The sequence below is a fragment of the Babylonia areolata genome, chromosome 23 (genome assembly GCF_041734735.1).
Source record: "Babylonia areolata isolate BAREFJ2019XMU chromosome 23, ASM4173473v1, whole genome shotgun sequence".
Taxonomy (NCBI): Eukaryota; Metazoa; Mollusca; class Gastropoda; order Neogastropoda; family Buccinidae; genus Babylonia; species Babylonia areolata.
The window spans coordinates 49,035,434-49,057,973 of NC_134898.1; the positions used below are offsets into that span (position 1 = coordinate 49,035,434).

Here is a 22,540-nt window from a genome sequence, read left to right on the forward strand (position 1 = left end):
ATGCATGGTAACTGTATCCTCCACACCCCAAAAAGGGCAAAAGGATTAACATTTCTTTGAATCTTTGAACCAAAAGAGAGAAAAGAAAGGAAGGTGGGGGGGGGGGGGCACGCAGAGAGAACTCACAGTCCGAGTCCAGCAGCAGCTCGGCGGCAGTCAGCACCTTGGCGCGGTGTTCTGGCTGCAGGATGCCCAGGGTGTTGAGGTCCCCTTCGTCAATCTCCGAGAAAATCTCCAGCGTGTCAAACCCGTTGTCCACAAACACCTTCGTCAGTTGCTGAAACACAACTTGGCCAGTGAATCACGAATCCAATTAAACATCTTCGTCAGTTGCTGAAACACAACTTGGCCAGTGAATCACGAATCCAATTAAACATCTTCATCAGTTGCTGAAACACAACTTGGCCAGTGAATCACGAATCCAATTAAACATCTTCATCAGTTGCTGAAACACAATAGCTGACATATGACTCCAAGTTCCAATTAAACACCTTTGACAGTTGCTGAAACACAATAGGTGACATATGACTCCAAGTTCCAATTAAACACCTTTGACAGATGCTGACACACAATAGCTGACACATGACTCCAAGTTCCAATTAAACACCTTTGACAGTTGCTGAAAAACAAAGGCTCACAAAAATGACTCACGAGTCCAATTAAAAACCTTTGTCAGTTGCTGAAACACAACAACTGGCTAAATGATTCACGAGTCCAATTAAAAACCTTCATCAGTTGCTGAAACACAACAGCTTGCCAGTGACTCACGAGTCATTGGGGGCAAGTTGACATTTGGGGACCATCCCAGTACAGACTGTCCTAAAACCCTCCATGGCTCATGGCCGAGAGAGTGAGGACGTAACTTGGGCAAGACACTCTCCTCACTGTAATCAAATTCCAGCCCTGACATTCGGGGCAGCAGTTGCCTCCCCTGCTGTTCTGAGGCGCACAGTGGGACAAGACAAACTCTCAAACACAATGACTGGGACCACACAAATGAGTATCCTCCGCTTCATGAATGCATCTTTGGGTGTGTTGCTCTAATTTCCTGACCAACGCTGCAAGTGTCTGTATCCCTTGGGCCTGGTTGATGCTGGGATATCATTGTGACAAAGTAAAGCACAGAGTACAGCCTTGTCACATAGTCCCAAACCTAAATGGACCTCCATAGCAGCATCGTCATCTTCCTCCTCCTCCTCCTCCATCAGTAAAAAAAAAAAGCCCCAAATTATATGGCCTTTCATGCCCCGCTCTCATTGTGACCTCAGTTTCGATACCCCTGCACTTCCGACGCTTGGGGTGAGTCTTATCAAGGTCTTCAGTGCTGGCGGATTCATGGGGGGCTCTTGCTGGAGGGACGTGGTGGCAGTCTCCACTCTGGGGGAGACGCTGACCTAGTCTGGCTCCGTGACTAAGCCGTTATTGTTGTCCGTAGGGAGATTAGTAGGTGGTGTCCTCAGTACATTAAATCAGAACAGACACTACCGAACACCATCAAAGTGACAGCAACTGTGCAGGGTCTCCTCTGATGTGTAGCCTCCTGGTGACCTAGCATCGATGGTTCCCTGTGGACTGCCTGCACTAGGAGTGTGACAGACGAATCCAGGTGTGGCTGTGTATGGGGGTCTCGGAATAAGTGGTGTGGGAGTAATGCCACTGAAACAGTACTGATGATCGGGCAGCAAAAATGTTTAAAAACCCATAGAAAAAACAACCAATTCTCAGACATACCTCCAGCCCGATCCTGGTCATGAGGTCCTCCACAGAGCGAGGTTTGGGTTTACACGTGTTCTTGTGGGGCTTGTGGGGCGGCTTGTGGTACTGTGGCATGCTGAGGATCTCCACGTTGGTCAGTGAGAAGCCGCCCACCACGCCACGCATCGCTCCCCGCCCGTGACCTCCAGGGGTCGTGGCCATAATGTGAATGATGTCCCCTTTCTGTAGAATGAAAAAATGAAAAGAAAAAAAAGAAAAACCAGCAACATTAAACAATATGATTCTAAAGAAAAAAGTCTTTAAAAAGAGAAACCAGCAACATTAAGCAATGAAAAACACCAAAAATATCACCACAGGTATTAAAGTCTGTGCAGTATCAGGTCATAATCCTATGAATTATGTCCCCTTCCTGTAAAAAAAAAAAAAACAACAAAACCAAACACATTAAACAGATATGTGAATGATGTCCCCTTTTCTGTTTAAGATGAAGTCAAGTCAAATCAAAATAAATCAAATTAAAAAAAAAGCAACATTAAATAATGAAAAACACTGAAAGTATCATGTACACTGATGGAACTCTGTACTATTGGGTCATACCCATTATGTGAATTGTTCCACCTGTCTTCATAAAAATATAATCCTCATTCAACACATCATGAAAACACCATTTGATATTCGATGAAGTCCACACCACCAACAATGACAACAAATAATGACCACACCACCAACAATGACACCAGCAATGACCATAAATAATGACCACACCACCAACAATGACACCACCAATGACAACAAATAATGACCTCACCACCAACAATGACACCACCAATGACAATAAATAATGACCACACCACCAACAATGACACCAGCAATGACCATAAATAATGACCACATCACCAACAATGACACCAACAATGACAACAGATAATGAACACCACCAACAATGACCATAAATAATGACCACACCACCAACAATGACCATAAATAATGACCACATCACCAACAATGACACCACCAATGACAACAGATAATGACCACACCACCAACAATGACAACAGATAATTATCTCACCATGAATAATGACCACAAACACACCACCAATAATGACCACAAAAAATTACCACACCACCAATAATAACACCAAAAAACAACCACACTACCAATAATGACGACAAATAACAACCAATGATGACCACAAATGTGTGTGTGTGTGTGTGTGTGTGTGTGTGTGTGTGTGTGTGTATTTTGTGGCTTTTTCCTGCAATTATTCATGTATCTGCAATTTGTAGTACTGACATTGGTGGATACATATTTTGTTTTCCACTTCTATGTCTTCATGTGTGGTACAATGCACTGTTATATATGTACTGTTTCACGTGAGGCGCTGAGAACCCATCTATGGGGTTTTTGCGCCATATAAGTAGAGTACATTATCATATCATTATCATCAGTAAACAACGACTGGGTGTGACGTTTCACCTTGTAGGTCAGGGAATCAGTGTCGCCCTCTGGGGGAGTGAAGTCCACCTTGGCCCTGGCCAGGCCGATGAAGGCCCCAGCGTGGGCGGCCGAGTTGTAGAGGGCGGTGGTGGCGGGGTCCTGACGCAGGAGGGGGGGCCTGGGGGGCCCGGCCCGGAACTGGCTCTCTCCCTGACACATCACAAAGCCCGTGGCCACTATTGTAATAATAATAACTGTGCCTGGTGGGTAAAAGGGTGGAGATTTTTCCGACTCCGATCTCCCAGGTCAAGGTATGTGCAGACCTGCTTGTGCCTGACTCCCCTTCGTGTGTATACGCATTCAGAAGATCAAATACGCTTGTTAAAGATCCTGTAATCCATGCCAGTGTTCGGTGAATTATGGAAACAAGACCATATCCAGCATGCACACCCCTGAAAATGGAGTATGGCTGCCTAATGGCGGGGTAAAAACAATCATACATATTAAAGCCCACTCATATACATAGAAGTGCACGTGCCGGTTGCAGCCCTCTAACAAAGAAGAAGTATTATACTGTAACTCCTAGTTTGTTTAATAAATACACTTACCATGTCAAACTGATACAAACATCTGACTCTCTCCCTCAAACATCGCGACAGAAATAAGGACTTTGTATCATATATACTCCCAGTTTGGTTGAAAAAAATAATTACTATGTCAAAGTGATGCAAATCATGCCTATCTGTTTATAATCTTCTTGGCCAAAATTTTGTTACAACTCAGCGATAAGACATCTTGTTAACAGACTGCTGTCTGCAATCCAGTCAAACGTCATTTCCTGCTACATCAAAACAGAACGACATTTTTTTTTTTTATATATTATTAGATTATACTAAAAATATTAATGACAATATTAACAGTGATAATAATGAATAATAATTACCATAATTATAAACAGAATAACAGTGATAATAATGATAATAATCAGGAGGCACCATTGCAGAATCAGTTTGGTGTTGGACTTCTGATTCAGTGTTCAACAGTGCAGTGCCAACCTTTCATTTACTTCCTTTTCTCTGCCTCTTTGTGTGTGTGGTTGTGTGTTTTTTTTTTGTTTTTTTTTTTTTTGTTTTTTTTTCCAAGGCCTGACTAAGCGCGTTGGGTTACGCTGCTGGTCAGGCATCTGCTTGGCAGATGTGGTGTAGCGTATATGGTTTTGTCCGAACGCAGTGACGCCTCCTTGAGCTACTGAAACTGAAACTGCCTGCAACTACCTATATTCATTTTCCCTGCCTGCAACTACCTATATTTATTTTCCCTGCCAGCAACTACCTATATTCATTTTCCCTGCCTGCAAGCACCTATATTCATTTTCCCTGCCTGCAAGCACCTATATTCATTTTCCCTGCCTGCAACTACCTATATTCATTTTCCCTGCCTGCAAGCACCTATATTCATTTTCTCTGCCTGCAAGCACCTATATTCATTTTCCCTGCCTGCAACTACCTATATTCATTTTCCCTGCCTGCAACTACCTATATTCATTTTCCCTGCCTGCAAGCACCTATATTCATTTTCTCTGCCTGCAAGCACCTATATTCATTTTCCCTGCCTGCAACTACCTATATTCATTTTCCCTGCCTGCAAGCACCTATATTCATTTTCCCTGCCTGCAACTACCTATATTCATTTTCCCTGCCTGCAACTACCTATATTCATTTTCCCTGCCTGCAACTACCTATATTCATTTTCCCTGCCTGCAACTACCTGTATTCATTTTCCCTGCCTGCAACTACCTATATTCATTTTCCCTGCCTGCAAGCACCTATATTCATTTTCCCTGCCTGCAAGCACCTATATTCATTTTCCCTGCCTGCAACTACCTATATTCATTTTCCCTGCCTGCAACTACCTATATTCATTTTCCCTGCCTGCAAGCACCTATATTCATTTTCCCTGCCTGCAAGCACCTATATTCATTTTCCCTGCCTGCAACTACCTATATTCATTTTCCCTGCCTGCAAGCACCTATATTCATTTTCCCTGCCTGCAAGCACCTATATTCATTTTCCCTGCCTGCAAGCACCTATATTCATTTTCCTATCAAAGTCTTCTTTTTTTTTATACAGAATTTGCTTGCTGCTCGTTCTTTCATGCATTGGGTTACACTGCTGGTCAGTCATCTGCTTGGCAGATGTGGTGTAGCGTATATGGATTTGTCCGAACGCAGTGACGCCTCCTTGAGCTACTGAAACTGAAACTCTTTCATGCATTCCAACTGCATGCTTCACACAGGACCTTGACTTATCATCTATTCCGAATGACTAGCATCCAGACCACCACTCAAGATGTAGCAGACGGGGAGAAAACACTGCTGAGAGTGGGGTTCAATCCCATGCAAATCAGATTCTCTCACTTCCAAGATGGACGTGTTACCACCAGGCCACCAAACCGTATTTGGAAGTCAGTTTGGCCAGTTTTAGTTTTGTGCTCCTAATGTCTGGAATTCTCTGACTGTTGGTCTTCGGCTCCAGCCAGTACTCCCTGTGTTCAAATCCCAGCTAAACAAAACTCATCTGTTGTGAGAGGCATTCTGTGATCTCATTTTTCTTCACTGTTATATCTGAACTGTGTTTTGTTCATGGGAGCGTGTGTGATGGGTTAAATGTGGTTAGTCATTTTCGGGCGTGGCTGTGTGTGAATGGGTGGTAAGAGTCTGAATTCACTTGCGCTACACAAACGCCAATCCATCATCATCACCATCATCATTATTTGTATTTGTATTTCTTTTTATCACAACAGATTTCTCTGTGTGAAATTCAGGCTGCTCCCCCCAGGGAGAGCTCATTGCTATACTACAGCGCCACCCTTTTTTTTTTGTATTTTTTCCTGCGTGCAGTTTTATTTGTTTTTCCTATCAAAGTGGATTTTTCTACAGAATTTTGCCAGGAACAACCCTTTTGTTGCCATGGGTTCTTTTACATGTGCTTAGTGCATGCTGCACACGGGACCTCGGTTTATTGTCTCATCTGAATGACAACTGTCCAGACCACCACTCAAGGTCTAGTGGAGGGGGAGAAAATATGAGCAGCTGAGCTGTGATTCGAACCAGCGCACTCAGATTCTCTCGCTTCCTAGGCGGGCGCGTTACCTCTAGGCCATCACTCCACATTATCATTATTACTATTATCATTTTCATTATCATCATTATTATTATCATTCTTATCATTATCATCATTATTAATACTATTACTATCATCACAGCTGCATCAACAAGCAAACAATCACTCCCTCCTTTTCCTACCCACCTTGCACTTCACGCCCTTGTCACCACCACCACCACCACCATCGTTCGCCATCGCTGCCACTGAAGAAAAATCCGACCCCGTGGACATGTTGGAGTTGCTGCCCCTGCCCCCTCCCTCCCCACCAGCCCCGGAGTCGCGCCCCTTGGCGGCGGCAGAGTCCACCTTGATGGGGATGAGCAGGTTGCAGTCCATGGACTGCTCTGAGCTGGAGGACAGCAGTGAGGTCTGCGACGACGTCTTGGCCGGGTGGGACGATGACTTGCCTGAGAAGAAACCTTTCCTCGCTGACCGTTAGTTCATATGGACATGAACAATGAACACACACACACACACGCACACACATGCACACACACGCGCGCGCGCGCATGCACACACACACACACAGAGAAAGACCTGCCTGCCTGCCTGTCTGTCCATGTATACACGTGGAAACTGAACAGATATCATTTTTTTTTTTTTTTTTAAATCCTCCAAAAATCAATGTAGTATAGTAATCTGACCAGCTGCAATATCACAGTCGCAATATGTAGTGTTCTTACAACAACAAACAGTGGGGGTGGGGAGGGAGGGGTGGGGGTGTGGGGGGAGGGCTGTGGGGGCGGGGGGTGAAGGGACACAAACATGCAGTTGGTCTGGATCTGCAGTCCAGAACCCACACCAAGGCACTCAGTGATACCCCCCCCCCCCAGCCCCCTCCGGCCCCACCCCCCACCTCCCCATCTCCCGCCCCTTACCAGTCAGCCGTTCCTTCAGCGTCTCCACATGACCGAACGTCGTCATCTTGGGCGCTGGCTGCGGTGGAGGCAGGGAGGGGAGGGGGGCAGCAGTGACGGTCTGGAACTGGTGCACGGGGTAGCCCCCAGGGGGCGGGGCGGAGAAGGGGGAGGGCAGGGTGGAGGAGGAGGAGGAGGAGGGAGGAGGAAGAGGGGGCTGCTGGGGGCGGGTGGGGGAGCAGGACAGGGCGCGGGGGGAGAAGCTGGGGGAGGGTGCGGCGGAGGAGGCGGAGGGGTGCGGGGGGAAGTCGAGGTTGCTGACGCTGTGCACGCGGCGCTGCTGTTGCCAGCAGAGGGCGGCCAGCTGGTGGTCGCAGGGCGCCTGGCTCAGGGGCTGCTCGTAGTCCGCTGGGGACATCACCACCTGGCACACGTTGCACCGCGGGGTGGCTGGCACAGGGGAGAAACACGGCGCCATTAACAATAATCATGATCCTTATGATAGTAACACTAATAACGACAATGATGACGATAACAATAATCGTGATCCTGATGATAATAACACTAATAACGATGAAGATGGCGATGATGATGATAACAATAATCCTGATCCGGATGATAATAACACTAATAACGATGAAGATGATGATGATGATGATGATAACAATAATCGTGATCCTGATGATAATAACATTAATAATGACGATGATGACGATGATGATGATGATGATGATAACAATAATCGTGATCCTGATGATAATAACATTAATAATGACGATGATGATGATAACAATAATCGTGATCCTGATGATAGTAACACTAATAACGACGATGATGACGATGATAATAACGATAATCATCATCCTTATGATCCATAATCATGATCCTTATGATAATAACACCAATAACGACAATGATGATGATAATAATAATAGCAATAATCATAATAATCGTAATCAAAATAATCATCATCATAATAACAATAATCATAATCATAGCAACAACAACAAAAACAATAATAACAATCATGATCAAGGCACATGATGCACCACAGCGTGGCTTGGAACGGAAAAACACAACAGCAATTAATGATAATAATAATCATAGTCATAATAATAATCATCATCATCATCATCATTGTAATCATACCAACAACAACAACAAAAAACAATTATGACGAAGAGAATAATAATCATCATCATCATCATGGCACACGGTGCACCGTAGCATGACTATGAGTGGTGAAAAACAGCTATTAATAATAATAATAATAACAATAATAATCATAATAATAACAACGTCAACGTAAACAATAATCCTCCTCCATATCATCACCATAATGGCACACATTTCACCGCGGCGTGGCTTCAAGTGGAAAAAAAACAAACAAACCAGCAATTGATAATATAAACAATATCAATAATCACAATACTAATCACCATCATCATCATCCTTTTTTCCATTTTGGTATCTATCTCAAAACTGACTATTTCAAGCAGTGGAAATGAGGTGTTACTGCAAGGTACTAAACACCACATCTACACATGTATCACATTGCCACTGAAAAGGAGAGCCAAGCGCTTCAAGCAGCACACTGGACCTTATGATGTGGAGTGATGGCCTAAAGGTAACGCGTCCGCTTAGGAAGCGAATCTGTGTGTGCTGGTTCGAATCACAGCTCAGCCGCCAATATTTTCTCCCCCTCCACTAGACCTTGAGTGGTGGTCTGGACGCTAGTCATTCGGATGAGATGATAAACCGAGGTCCGGTGTGCAGCATGCACTTAGCGCAGGTAAAAGAACCCACAGCAACAAAAGGGTTGTTCCTGGCCAACATCAGTTATAAAAAAAAAATATAAAAAAACCAAGAAAAATACACTGGTACTGTCATTAACAAGACCCAATGGCCTTGCTGACACAACCCTCCAAAGAGCTGTTGAGGGAGGGAGATGGAGGGCAATAAAATAAAACACAATAAAATGAAATAAATCAAATAGAATAAAAACAAAATAAAACGAAATAAATCAAAATGGAATAAAAAATAGAATAAAATAAAAAGAAATAAAATGAAATGAAAAAAAAAATAACCTACTGGGTTTGGATCCCGCTCCCTTCTTCTTTTTCAGCGTCCCCTTCTTTCCTCCCTGCTGGCCTGAAAACCCCTGCAACACACACACACACACACACACACACTGCATCAACGCTTCTATCCACTGTCTCCTATCAATCAATCAATGCCCTGAAAACCCCTGCAACACACACACACACTGCATCAATGCTTCTATCCACTGTCTCCTATCAACCAATCAATGCCCTGAAAACCCCTGCAACACACACACACACACAGACACTGCATCAACGCTTCTATCCACTGTCTCCTATCAATCAATCAATGCCCTGAGAACCCCTGCAACACACACACACACACACTGCATCAACGCTTCTATCCACTGTCTCCTATCAATCAATCAATGCCCTGAAAACCCCTGCAACAACACACACACACACACTGCATCAACACTTCTATCCACTGTCTCCTATCAATCAATCAATGCCCTGAGAACCCCTGCAACACACACACACACACAGACACTGCATCAACGCTTCTATCCACTGTCTCCTATCAATCAATCAATGCCCTGAAAACCCCTGCAACACACACACACACACACACACACACTGCATCAACGCTTCTATCCACTGTCTCCTATCAATCAATCAATGCCCTGAAAACCCCTGCAACACACACACACACACACACACACACACACACACACACACACTGCATCAACGCTTCTATCCACTGTCTCCTATCAATCAATCAATGCCCTGAAAACCCCTGCAACACACACACACACACACTGCATCAACGCTTCTATCCACTGTCTCCTATCAATCAATCAATGCCCTGAAAACCCCTGCAACACACACACACTGCATCAACGCTTCTATCCACTGTCTCCTATCAATCAATCAATGCCCTGAAAACCCCTGCAACACACACACACACACACACACACACACACACACACTGCATCAACGCTTCTATCCACTGTCTCTTATCAATCAATCAATGCCCTGAAAACCCCTGCAACACACACACACACACACACACACTGCATCAACGCTTCTATCCACTGTCTCCTATCAATCAATCAATGCCCTGAAAACCCCTGCAACACACACACACACACTGCATCAACGCTTCTATCCACTGTCTCCTATCAATCAATCAATGCCCTGAAAACCCCTGCAACACACACACACACACACACACACACACACACACACTGCATCAACGCTTCTATCCACTGTCTCCTATCAATCAATCAATGCCCTGAAAACCCCTGCAACACACACACACACACACCACACACACACACACTGCATCAACGCTTCTATCCACTGTCTCCTATCAATCAATCAATGCCCTGAAAACCCCTGCAACACACACACACACACACACACTGCATCAACGCTTCTATCCACTGTCTCCTATCAATCAATGCCCTGAAAACCCCTGCAACACACACACACAACACCCCACACACACACTACAATGTGAACCACTGCTATCCTCTGCATCCTCATAATCAATGTGAGAACCCCTGCATCACCTCCAACACTCAAACTAACAGAGTGACACTGCATCACGCTTCTTCCAATGTGACTCCTATCATCAATCATGCCCTGAGAACCCGCAAACCACCACACACTACACACCCACTCCCAACCGACACTGCCAGTCTATCCCTGCTCTCAATATCAATCCTCTGAGAACCCTGCAACACAGTCACACACAAACACACACAGCACGTCATCACGCTTCTATCCCTTGTCTCCTATCATCATCAATGCCCGTGGAACCCTGCAAACCCACAACACGCGCACACAACCCACGTCTTTACTGGGCGGAGTTAAGCTTCTATGCGCATGTGTTCTAGTTCGATTCATATCATGTGAACCTGCATACACAAGACACACAATTGTATACACACATGAGTATAGCTTCTATCCACTGTTCCTAATCAACAACATGCCCTGAGAAACCCCGTGAACACAACACAGAAGAGACTGCATCAAAAGCTTCTATCCACTGTCTCTTCTTTTTTCAACAGCCATGAAATACCTCGTGCAACCAAACACATTACACTGACATAAACAAAGTGCTTCTGTTATGTGTTCATTACTATCAATCATAATCAATCCTGTGGAAACCCTTGCAAACAGATCAACTTAATTACCAGCGAGAAATTAGTATGAACTGTGCTCTATAATTCAATCAATCCAGAAAATTGCACTACAACATATAAACAAATCACACTCTCAAGCAGTCTCAACACGTCAAATAAAATCAATCTTCAATGCTGAAAACCCTCAATAAATAATACAATGCACACACACACCACACACACCATCACCTTCTGTCGATGTCTCTATCTAACATGCCCTGAGAAGAACTCCCTGCTCACTGCAACTCCACACATCACACGATGCATCACAGCGCTTGTTATGACCTTTTACCTCACCATGTAGGACCCTACCTCACTTCTGACACTACGTCCATACACCACCAACGCTGCATGGATTACATCTTCACGTGCTATTGTCTTCTGCTTCAATCCAGTAATCAGCATCATGGTCTGCAATATGTTGACCTGAGTCGTAAAACTCCACCACGCACGTCACATATCGAACCAAACCTCAGATGCATGTCAACTGCTACTTCTTTTCCTCATCTAGTCCGTTGAATCCACAATCCGACCCCCTCCACAAGAGTGGTTGGCGCAGTCTTCAGGCACCAGTCATGTCGGCCATTAGACTCTCTCAGACGGTCAGTCTGTTAGTCAGTAAATAATTCGGTCAGTCAGTCAGTTGGAAGGTCAGTCAGTTAGTAATTCAGTCCAACAGTCAGTCAGTTATTTCATTCATTATCCAGCTGACCCTCAAGTCCATCCAGGGCTGAAAATTGATTTGACCACACCATGTGCAATGTGTATCTAAATAAACCCATCTTTTTTTCTGTTAAAGTGTTATGTTTTTACTCAGTCACAATACTAAAATACATGCCATTAAGCTTATTTCATATCAGATGAAATAAACTTAATACAGATCTCCCCTGAGAATACAGAAAAACATCAACAGCAACATCAACAACAACAAAACTGCTACGTTTTAGGAAGTGAGCTGTGATCTATGTTTCAGTTTCTCAAGGAGGCGTCGCTGGGTTTGGACAAATCCATAAACGCTACACCACATCTCCGCCAAGAAGATGCCTGACAGCAGCATAACCCAATGTGCTTCGTCAGGCCTGGAGTGCATGCATACATATTTGTGTGCCCATCAGAGTGGATTTCGTCTACAGAATTTCCCTAGAGGACAACGGGCACAATAACCGAATGGTTAAAGTGTTGGACTTTCAATCTGAGGGTCCTAGGTTCGAATCTTGGTGATGGCACCTGGTGGGTAAAGGGTGGAGATTTTTCTGATGCTCCATAAAAAGGCTGCCCAAGCCGAAACCACAGTCTGCAGTCCCTCCAATCCTCTTAAACTAACAGATGTGGGACCAGTCTGCAGTCCCTCCAATCCTCTTAAACTAACAGATGTGGGACCAGTCTGCAGTCCCTCCAATCCTCTTAAACTAGCAGATGTGGGACCAGTCTGCAGTCCCTCCAATCCTCTTAAACTAGATGTGGGACCAGTCTGCAGTCCCTCCAATCCTCTTAAACTAGATGTGGGACCAGTCTGCAGTCCCTCCAATCCTCTTAAACTAGATGTGGGACCCCAGTCTGCAGTCCCTCCAATCCTCTTAAACTAACAGATGTGGGACCAGTCTGCAGTCCCTCCAATCCTCTTAAACTAGATGTGGGACCAGTCTGCAGTCCCTCCAATCCTCTTAAACTAGATGTGGGACCAGTCTGCAGTCCCTCCAATCCTCTTAAACTAACAGATGTGGGACCAGTCTGCAGTCCCTCCAATCCTCTTAAACTAGATGTGGGACCAGTCTGCAGTCCCTCCAATCCTCTTAAACTAGATGTGGGACCAGTCTGCAGTCCCTCCAATCCTCTTAAACTAGCAGATGTGGGACCAGTCTGCAGTCCCTCCAATCCTCTTAAACTAGCAGATGTGGGACCCCAGTCTGCAGTCCCTCCAATCCTCTTAAACTAGCAGATGTGGGACCAGTCTGCAGTCCCTCCAATCCTCTTAAACTAGATGTGGGACCAGTCTGCAGTCCCTCCAATCCTCTTAAACTAGCAGATGTGGGACCCCAGTCTGCAGTCCCTCCAATCCTCTTAAACTAGATGTGGGACCCCAGTCTGCAGTCCCTCCACTCCTCTTAAACCAGCAGATGTGGGACCGTTCTGATGCCTGCTGTGTCCCCAGAGGACTGAGCAGTCAGCAGGGAGGAAGGACAGCAGGCAGCTGTCTCCACTTACAGTCAGGTTCTCCTTGCTCTCCTCCTCCTGCAGCCTCCGTCGCTGTTCCTCCTCAAACTGCCTCACCTGTCACACAAACCGTCACCTGTCTTTTCTTTGTGTGTGTGTGTGGGTGTGGGTGTCGGGGGAGGGGGTTTATGAGGGGGTAGGGGGTTGCGTGCGTGAGTGCGTGTGTGCATGTGTGTGTATTTTTACATATGTGTGTGTGGGTGTGTGTGGGAGATGGGGGTGGGGGGTTATGAGGGGGTGGGGGAGGGGGTTGTGTGTGTGTGTGTGTGTGTGTGTGTGTGTGTGTGTGTGTGTGTGTGTGTGTGTGTATTTTTACATGTGTGTATGTGTGTGTGGGGGGGGGGATGTGTGTACACATATGTGTATATTTTGTATACAAATGTAGGTTTATGTGTATATATGTACATGATATGTGTGTACAACAAGCCAGTGTGAGGGAGGTAAAGACCAAGACAGTGAGACAAAGCGACAGAGAGAAAGAATGTGCTAGATTTTTTTTATAATATGCATTTAGTGGACCTGAATCTCTTTCTTTTTCTTTTTTTCAACCGGTCAACATAAATGTATTACTTACGTCACCATAGTACATATTTACAATGAATAATCTAAAAGTGATTCTGCTGTATGTGTTCGATGGTACATGCACTCAAGCCAATAGATACATTTCTGTGGATATATTGCAGACAGTTGAGTTCAGAATCAGAATCAGAAACTTAATTATCTCAGCGGAGAAATTAAGTATGGTGAAGTCTGTGATACATATAGATTACAAATAAAACAAGAAAATTTGGCATACAACATATTTATAACAAAATCACACTCCAAGCAGTCATAGCAAAACAAGTAAAAAAAAAACCAAAACACCTTTCCACTATCTAAAACACACACACACACACACACATATATATATATATATATATATATATATATATATATATATATATACATATGTGCACACACAACCACCCGTATGCACACACCCATGCACCATGTGTGTGGAGTGTTGGTCTTGTAGTAACATGTCCCCCTAGGAAGCGAGAGAATCTCAGCGCACTGGTTCGAATCCCACAATCACCAGTATTTTCTCCCCCTCCACTTAACCCTTGAGTGGTGGTCTGGACGCTAGTCATTCAGAAGAGACAATAAACCGGGGTCCCATGTGCAGCATGCACTTAGCGCACCTCGAAGAACTAACAGCAACAAAAGGGCTGTCCCTGGCAACATTAGGTGGAAAAATCCACCTCAATAGCAAAACAAATAAAACTGCAGGCAGACAAAAAAAAAAGAAAAAAAAAAAAAAAATGGCGCTCTCAGTGTAGGGACATGCTCTTACTAGGGAGAGCATCCTGAATTTTATGCAGAGAAATCTGTTGTGACAAAAGAGTAATACAATACAAAATTGTATATCAGCCCCTCCCTATCTCTGTGGCTGCCTTCATATCTACACTCCATCTTGCTCACTACGATCAGCTTCGGATCCACGACACTTATGCATACCCAGATTCAAACCCTGGACTGTTGGCCGCCGTTCTTTCTCTGTCTCTGGACCTTGCAATTGGAATGAACTTCCTCTTTCGCTTCGTCAAGTCTCCACACTCAGCTCTTTCAAGTCTGGCCTTAAAACCCACCTCTTCCCAAAACAGCCTCCCTTCCCTGTCTCTTCCTTGTCTTTAGTTTCTCCAGTTTTAGAGTTATGCGTGCGTGAGAATGACTGGTGCAAAAGCGCTTAGATTTGTCTATGCACAAGATTCAGCGCTGTATAAGTACCATTATTATTATTATTATGTATATGCAAATGCACAACATATCAAAGAAGGAAGCTGCATCTAGAATCTTTCTCATGTGTTCCTGACAGCCCCTGACGGGAAGAAGGTGGCAGAATGGTTAAGATGTTCATCTACCACTGCAGAGTCCGTCAGGTTCTGCGCTCCAATCCCTCTCTCACCCTCTCTCCCAAGTTTGACTGGAAAATCAAACTGAGCGTCTCGTCATTCGGATGAGATGATAAACCCAGGTCCTAAGTGCAGCACGCACTTTGCACACTGAAAATGAACCCATGGCAATAAGAGTGTTGTCCTCTGTTGAAGAAATCCATTCTGATAGGTAAATATATCATGCTTGCGTGCGTGTGTGCGTGCGTGTGTGTGTGTGTGTGTGTGTGTGCATGCACTCAGGGCCTGACTAAGCGCGTTGGTCAGGCATCTGCATAGCAGATGTGGTGTAGCATATATGGATTTGTCCGAATGCAGTGACACCTCCTTGACAAACTGAAACTGAAACTGAAAACCTGGCAGCACCCACCACAGACACGGCGGTCTCAGTACTGATCTTCCCTTCCTTCACCATCTGCATCAGGGCCATGCGATCCTCGTCGCTCATCGTGATCTCATACGCCATCAGGTCCCCTGCACGTCCAGAGAAAACAGGCAACATAATTAAGTAGAATAGAATACAATAGAATAGAATATGCCTTTATTACCAAGTGTATCGGGATCACTAGGAATATTGGGGGGTGGGGATAGTACATAACAAGATACGAACATAAATCGAAAATCATACACAAACACAGATACAGTAGAAATTAGTATACATACAAGTGCATATCAATATAAAAACTTGTGCATACTCACACAGGCACTGCACACACATACACACACACACATGTGCGCGCGCTCACACACACAGATGTGCGTGTGCGCACACACGCACACACGCACAAACACACACACACGTTTGAACAGAAGCCGCATAATTATTACATGTGGATGGGGCTGATGACTAGATCTTCAGGTAGATGGTTGCTGATTGCACAATTCCTGTACAGTTCCCTGTAGAGTCATATTTCAGCAACCCAAATTACTGCACCTATTTCACAGGCAATTTTTGTGCATGTATGAAATGATATTACCATTAGAAGATGTTGTAACCCATTTTGAGTGGATTTTGACTCTTATTTTGTACCATTATTTTACTCAATTCTGATGCGGATTCAGTCACTAAACTAACGTGTCACCATCTTGATTTTAAAAGGTCAAAGGTGAAAAGAAGACTGATTTCTGACACTCCTTCTTTATGGAAAACAAAGGTATGAGGACTTGGCTTTATCATATTCCCTCTCTCTTCCCCACATTAAATATAGAAGTGTGTGTGTGGTAAGAGAGAGAGAGAGAGTCCAGTTTAACTCTGTTTATTGTGTTTGTGCACACACTTCTTTATGAGTGGTATGTTGTGCCTGAATGTGTGTTACATCAAGTCTCCACACTCAGCTCTTTCAAGTCTGGCCTTAAAAACCCACCTCTTCCCAAAATAGCCTCCCTTCCCTGCCTCTTCCTTGTCTTCAGCTGTTGGTTGTTTTTTGTTTTTTTTCCAGTTTTAGAGTTATGCATGCATTTGAATTACTGGTGCAAAAGCGCTTTGATTTGTCTCTGCATAAGATTCAGTGCTATATAAATACAATTATTATTATTATTATTATTGTTGCTGTTGTTGTTGCTGTTATTGCTGTTGTTGTTGTTATTATTGTTATTGTTATTATCATCATTATTATCATAACTTGTAAACACAACCAGCTTCTTGTCTTGGAGATGTGAGTCTGAGTCTGCGCAATTATTATAATATCATCATCGTCCGGAGTCATTTTACTTCACGTCAATATTTGTTTCCTTTCCCCACCAGTCAGTTTAGAGTGCAAAACTCCCTTGTGCTTTTAACACAGAAAATAGAGTGCAAAATCCCCTTGTGCTTTTAACACAGAAAATAGAGTGCAAAACCCCTTGTGCTTTTAACACAGAAAATACAGTGCAAAATCCCCTTGTGCTTTTAACACAGAAAATAGAGTGCAAAACTCCCTTGTGCTTTTAACACAGAAAATAGAGTGCAAAATCCCCTTGTGCTTTTAACACAGAAAATAGAGTGCAAAATCCCCTTGTGCCTTTAACACAGAAAATAGAGCGCAAAACTCCCTTGTGCTTTTAACACAGAAAATAGAGTGCAAAATCCCTTTGTGCTTTTAACACAGTAAATAGAGCGCAAAACTCCCTTGTGCTTTTAACACAGAAACTATGGTGTGTAAGAATAGCTGGGGAATCCCTTTCCCCACCAGTCAGTTTAGAGTGCAAAACTCCCTTGTGCTTTTAACACAGAAAATACAGTGTCTAAGAATAGCTGGGGAATCCGCCTGTGATGTGCAGAAGATTTGGCCTATCCTACCACTGCAGATATAGAGCAGCAGGTTCGTGGATACCAGACCCATGATCTGGTCACCCTTCAGTGACATGGGTCCTCTACCTAGCTGCTGCATAAATGTGAGTTTGGCAGTGAAAGGGTGAACGGAAGAAGCCATATCCCAACAAACATGTGCAAACACACACAATTTTTTTTTTTAAAGACATGAAATGACATTCCTCCTCATTTACAGATCAATGGTGTGCAGGATCCAGGGATTATTCATACACCATCACATGCCACTTCACTGTGACTCACAAGCCAGTTTTCTGATAACCTCAACATCCACATCAGTGGGGGGTTACACAACCCAAAATTCTTCCATTGCAGAGCGTTTCAACATGACCTTACAGCCTGTCAAAGCACTCAAGTCTGCAAGTTCTAATCAATGACTGAATTTTCAGAGCTTGCAGTGCACACATCAACAGCATGATTCATCACTACCAGCACACTCCATCAATTCAAATTCCTTCCAAAATGTGTTTGCGGTATATGTGTGTGCGTGCGTGCGTGCGTGTTTTGTTTTACCTACATCTTGGTTTAGTTTATTTACATATACATCCAAAACTAAAAGAAAAATCTGTCATTGTGATCACCTCAGAATGAATATGTATCAATGTGATATGGAAATATTAACGGGGGAGGCAGGGGGTGGGGGTGGGGGGGGGTCTTGTGGTCCTTTGACAAAAATTGTAAACCAAACAAGGAAATAAAAAACTTTTTTTATGTAAAATTTTCAAACATTTATCGAAGTGTTTCTTAGTCTTTTCTTTGAAATAATCAAGATCCCACATTAAAATTTTTTTTTTTTTTTAATTGAAAAAAAAAAAAGCCAAAGGTTTTTGAAACCTGTCAAACGTAAATTACAGGAGGAGAAAGAAAATATCTCTTGCCGAGTTAAAAGAAGAAGAAGAAAAACAAAAGAACAAAACAACAACAAAATGTCAGGCTTCAGTTTCATCTTGAGACTACTGACAGGCAGAAATTTCCATCTGAAAAAAAAAAAAAAAAAAAAAAAAGTCCTGAGGCTAGACTTGAAAAGTTCAGGAGAGCAACTTGAAAAAGAAATTAAAAAAAATAAAAAAAATTTTTTTTTAAAATACACACACACACACACACACACACACACACATGCAAACAAATAAAAACGAAAATCATTGATTCTGCAGGTAAAAACTGTCATCGCTGTCAAAGTGAAAGGCCGAGTTATGACGGCGGGATTGCACTGACAGTCGTACAGTGTGTTCTTTGAGGTGCACAATACAGCAGGCTTCTAAATGGTAATCTAATGTAATTATCAAGATGATTTAGGTGAGGAGGCTGTGAGGCACAGAGAGAGAGGGGGGGGGAGAGAGAGGAGGGGGGAGAGAGAGGGGGGAGAGAGAGAGGGGGAGAGAGGGAGGGGGAGAGAGAGAGGGGGGGAGAGAGAGGGGGGGGAGAGAGAGGAGGGGAGAGAGAGAGGGGGGCAGAGAGAGAGGGGGGGGAGAGAGAGGAGGGGGAGAGAGAGAGAGGGGGGGAGAGAGGGAGAGAGAGGGGGGGAGGGGGGGGGGAGAGGGAGAGAGAGGGGGGGGGAGAGAGAGAGAGAGCTAAGAACTCAAAACGTTTTGTTTTGTTTTTTTTATTAAAGGATTAAGATTTTAGGCATGGCCTATTCCTCCAATATATCCTTCACATGGAAAGAGAGAGATAGAGAAAGACAGACAGACAGACAGACAGAGAGAGAGAGAGACAGAGGAAGGAGGGAAGAAAAAAAGATTAATGTCATGTAAGTGAAAAAGATGCTTCAAGAAAAGCAGGCACACAGAGACACACACAGACACAGACACACACAGACACAGACACACACAGAGACAGACACACACACACAGACACACACAAACACACAGACACACACACACACAGACACACACACACACACACCTCTCAAATTTCCCATCAGCTTGTCAATGATAGAACATCAACAGCATACAATGCTTTTTCTCCAAAGGCATGCGCACAAGCATGCACACGCACCCACCCACACACACACACACACACGCACGCACACACACGCAGACACACACACACACACACACGCACAAACACACACACACACACTGCTTCATTCATCACGGCATCAATACCTTCCCTTGTAGCTCTGTTCACCTGCTTGTGGCAAGGTTAAAGCGACCTTTATTGATTACCACCCACTGCCGCAGCAAACACACACACACACACACATGCACACATGCACACACAGACACAGACAAACACACATACACACACATGCACACACACACACGCAGACACAGACACACACACAAACGCACACACACACATTCACACGCACACACACACACATTCACACGCACACACACACACACACACGCACACATCCACACAGAGCTTTGAAGTGAATGAGACTGTGTGGGCACAAGTCCCTCCCACCGCTGCGTCAATGCGGGCGCTAGTTTGCATTCCACATCACCTTGCTCGCAGCGCACCTCATCGCATTCTCTCCATACCTGATGTGTCTGGGCTTTTGGGTCAGGGGAGATGTTTACCAGGAGGAATTCAGAAAACAAAACGAAACACACACACACACACACAAACAAAAAAACACACAAAAAAAACAAACCTTGTATGTGTTTTTCTCTTCTTTTTTTTTTTTTTTCTTTTTTTATACAGTATTAATACTATAAGGATTAAATTTCCCTACTCAAACTAGGCGTACGATGGCTCAGTGGTTAAAACGTCTGCCAGAAAAGGTGACTCAGTTCTGCAGTGGCGACCACCCTGGAGGCATGGGTTCGAACCTGCTGAGTACCAGGTAAAAAAAAAAAAAAAAAAGAAAAAAAAGTAAAGGCGGCAATACAAGGGCATCCAGGAGTCATGACCTGGGTGCGGCCCGGCCCCCTTAGAGTGTAAAGAGTTAAGGGCCGAAACACTTGACTGAGGGGGGCTTCCTCTCTGAAGACCTTGTACTGTCCAGCTCTCCCTAGAGTTTCTTATCACTATAACAACTAATATCATGATCACTACCTTTTCGATTATCATTACCATCATCATCATTACTATTACTATCGACGTTGTGCTTGGACATTAGCTGCCGTTAATGTCTCTTATCTTGCCAGCTTTACATTTGGCTAAATCGCAGTGTATAGGTGTCTATCTTTTTTCCTCTTTTTTTTTTTTTTTTTTTAAACGTACATGTAACTGTCCTGGACAGGGAGTGAAGGTGGAGGTGTGGGGTAGGAGGGTGGAGGTGTTAAAACCTTACCAATAAATTTTTTTGCTGTTCTGTGATGTTGCTGCCTGCTACTTGGCATTTTATAGGGGTTTTTTTGCTTGTTGGCTGGTGGTGGTGGTTGGTGGTGGTTGTTTTTTGTAGTTTTGTTTTCTTCTCACTATGGCTGGTATCTGGTTTGAAAAATCTCCATGTAACTACAAGTGATTTGAAGTTTTGGGAAACACAAATTTACAGAATTATCATGTAAATCAATCATTTTGTTGATCACATTTAAGAAAAAAAATATATATGTGTGTGTGTATGTATATGTGTGTGTGTGTGTGTGTGTGTGTGTGTGTGTGTGTGTGTGTGTGTGTGTGTGTGTGTGTGTATGTGTGTGTGTGTGTGTGTGTGTGTGTGTGTGTGTGTGTGTGTGTGTGTGTGTGAGTATGAATGCACACCCACACCCACACACACACACACACACACATATATATATATATATATATATATCACAATATGGGGGGTAGGGGGCACTGGGAGGTACACGCACAAAAGCATATTCACACATTTTTCTATTAAATTTCCATCGTATATATAGAAATTTGGAAAAGATCTACTGAGAGACTGAAAACATAAGAGACAGATTTGAGCTCAAAACTCACAGACAATGGATAACAGAACAGGACAGACACTCACACACATACACACACTCACAGTCACACACACACACACACACACACACACACCTTGCTGTTGCTTGAAGTTGTTCTTTCTGCCAGACCTGCGGATGCCCAAGTTGCGTAAGAATCGTCCGATGGTCGACCCCTTCTTCTTCCCATCATCCACCTGGCTCGCTCCGTCTGGAAAAAAAAACACGCCGTTTATTTTCCTCGTTAATCACTCCTGCATCTGAGAAAACACACATGTGAATATGCATACAAGCACGCTTGTGTAAACACTCCCCCCCCCCCCCACCCCCCCAACCCACGACCCTCACCCCCACACCACCTTCTCTCTCTCGCTTTCTTTCTGCGCTGGTGTTTTCTGATGGTATCGCCCACTGTCCTTATCCATCCCCCACATTCTCTGAGACTTCTGGCACACAAACATCTTTTTTTTTTTTAAAGTTAAACACAGACATGAATGTGAAAACACATATGCATGCAAATGCTCACACATGCACACACACACACAGACACACCATATACACAAACATACCCCACAAATATATACAATAATGTGTGCATGAGCACACACACACACCACAGCTTACACAGACACAGACACACACACTACACCACATACACACACCACACCACATACCATAAACACACACACACGTACACACACACACACACACACAAACATACACACACACTCTCTCTCTCTTACACACACACACACCCCCCACCACCACCAAACACACACACACTCTCTTACACACACACACACACACACACACACAAACACACACACACCATCA

General features: G+C 44.0%; 1 protein-coding gene across 1 annotated transcript in view; it reads right to left on the reverse strand.

Moving 5' to 3' along the window:
• The window catches only part of LOC143297702 (uncharacterized), a 212,952-nt gene that overhangs the window by 8,041 nt on the left and 182,371 nt on the right, over positions 1 to 22,540 (reverse strand). Inside the window, exons 7-15 of the mRNA XM_076610124.1 lie at positions 21,804 to 21,917; positions 15,924 to 16,027; positions 13,614 to 13,679; positions 9,269 to 9,338; positions 7,199 to 7,627; positions 6,465 to 6,727; positions 3,196 to 3,366; positions 1,732 to 1,938; positions 127 to 277 (exon numbers count right to left, since the gene is read on the reverse strand). Coding sequence (XP_076466239.1) covers positions 127 to 277; positions 1,732 to 1,938; positions 3,196 to 3,366; positions 6,465 to 6,727; positions 7,199 to 7,627; positions 9,269 to 9,338; positions 13,614 to 13,679; positions 15,924 to 16,027; positions 21,804 to 21,917 — 1,575 coding nt within the window. The remainder of the gene's footprint in view (positions 1 to 126; positions 278 to 1,731; positions 1,939 to 3,195; positions 3,367 to 6,464; positions 6,728 to 7,198; positions 7,628 to 9,268; positions 9,339 to 13,613; positions 13,680 to 15,923; positions 16,028 to 21,803; positions 21,918 to 22,540) is intronic.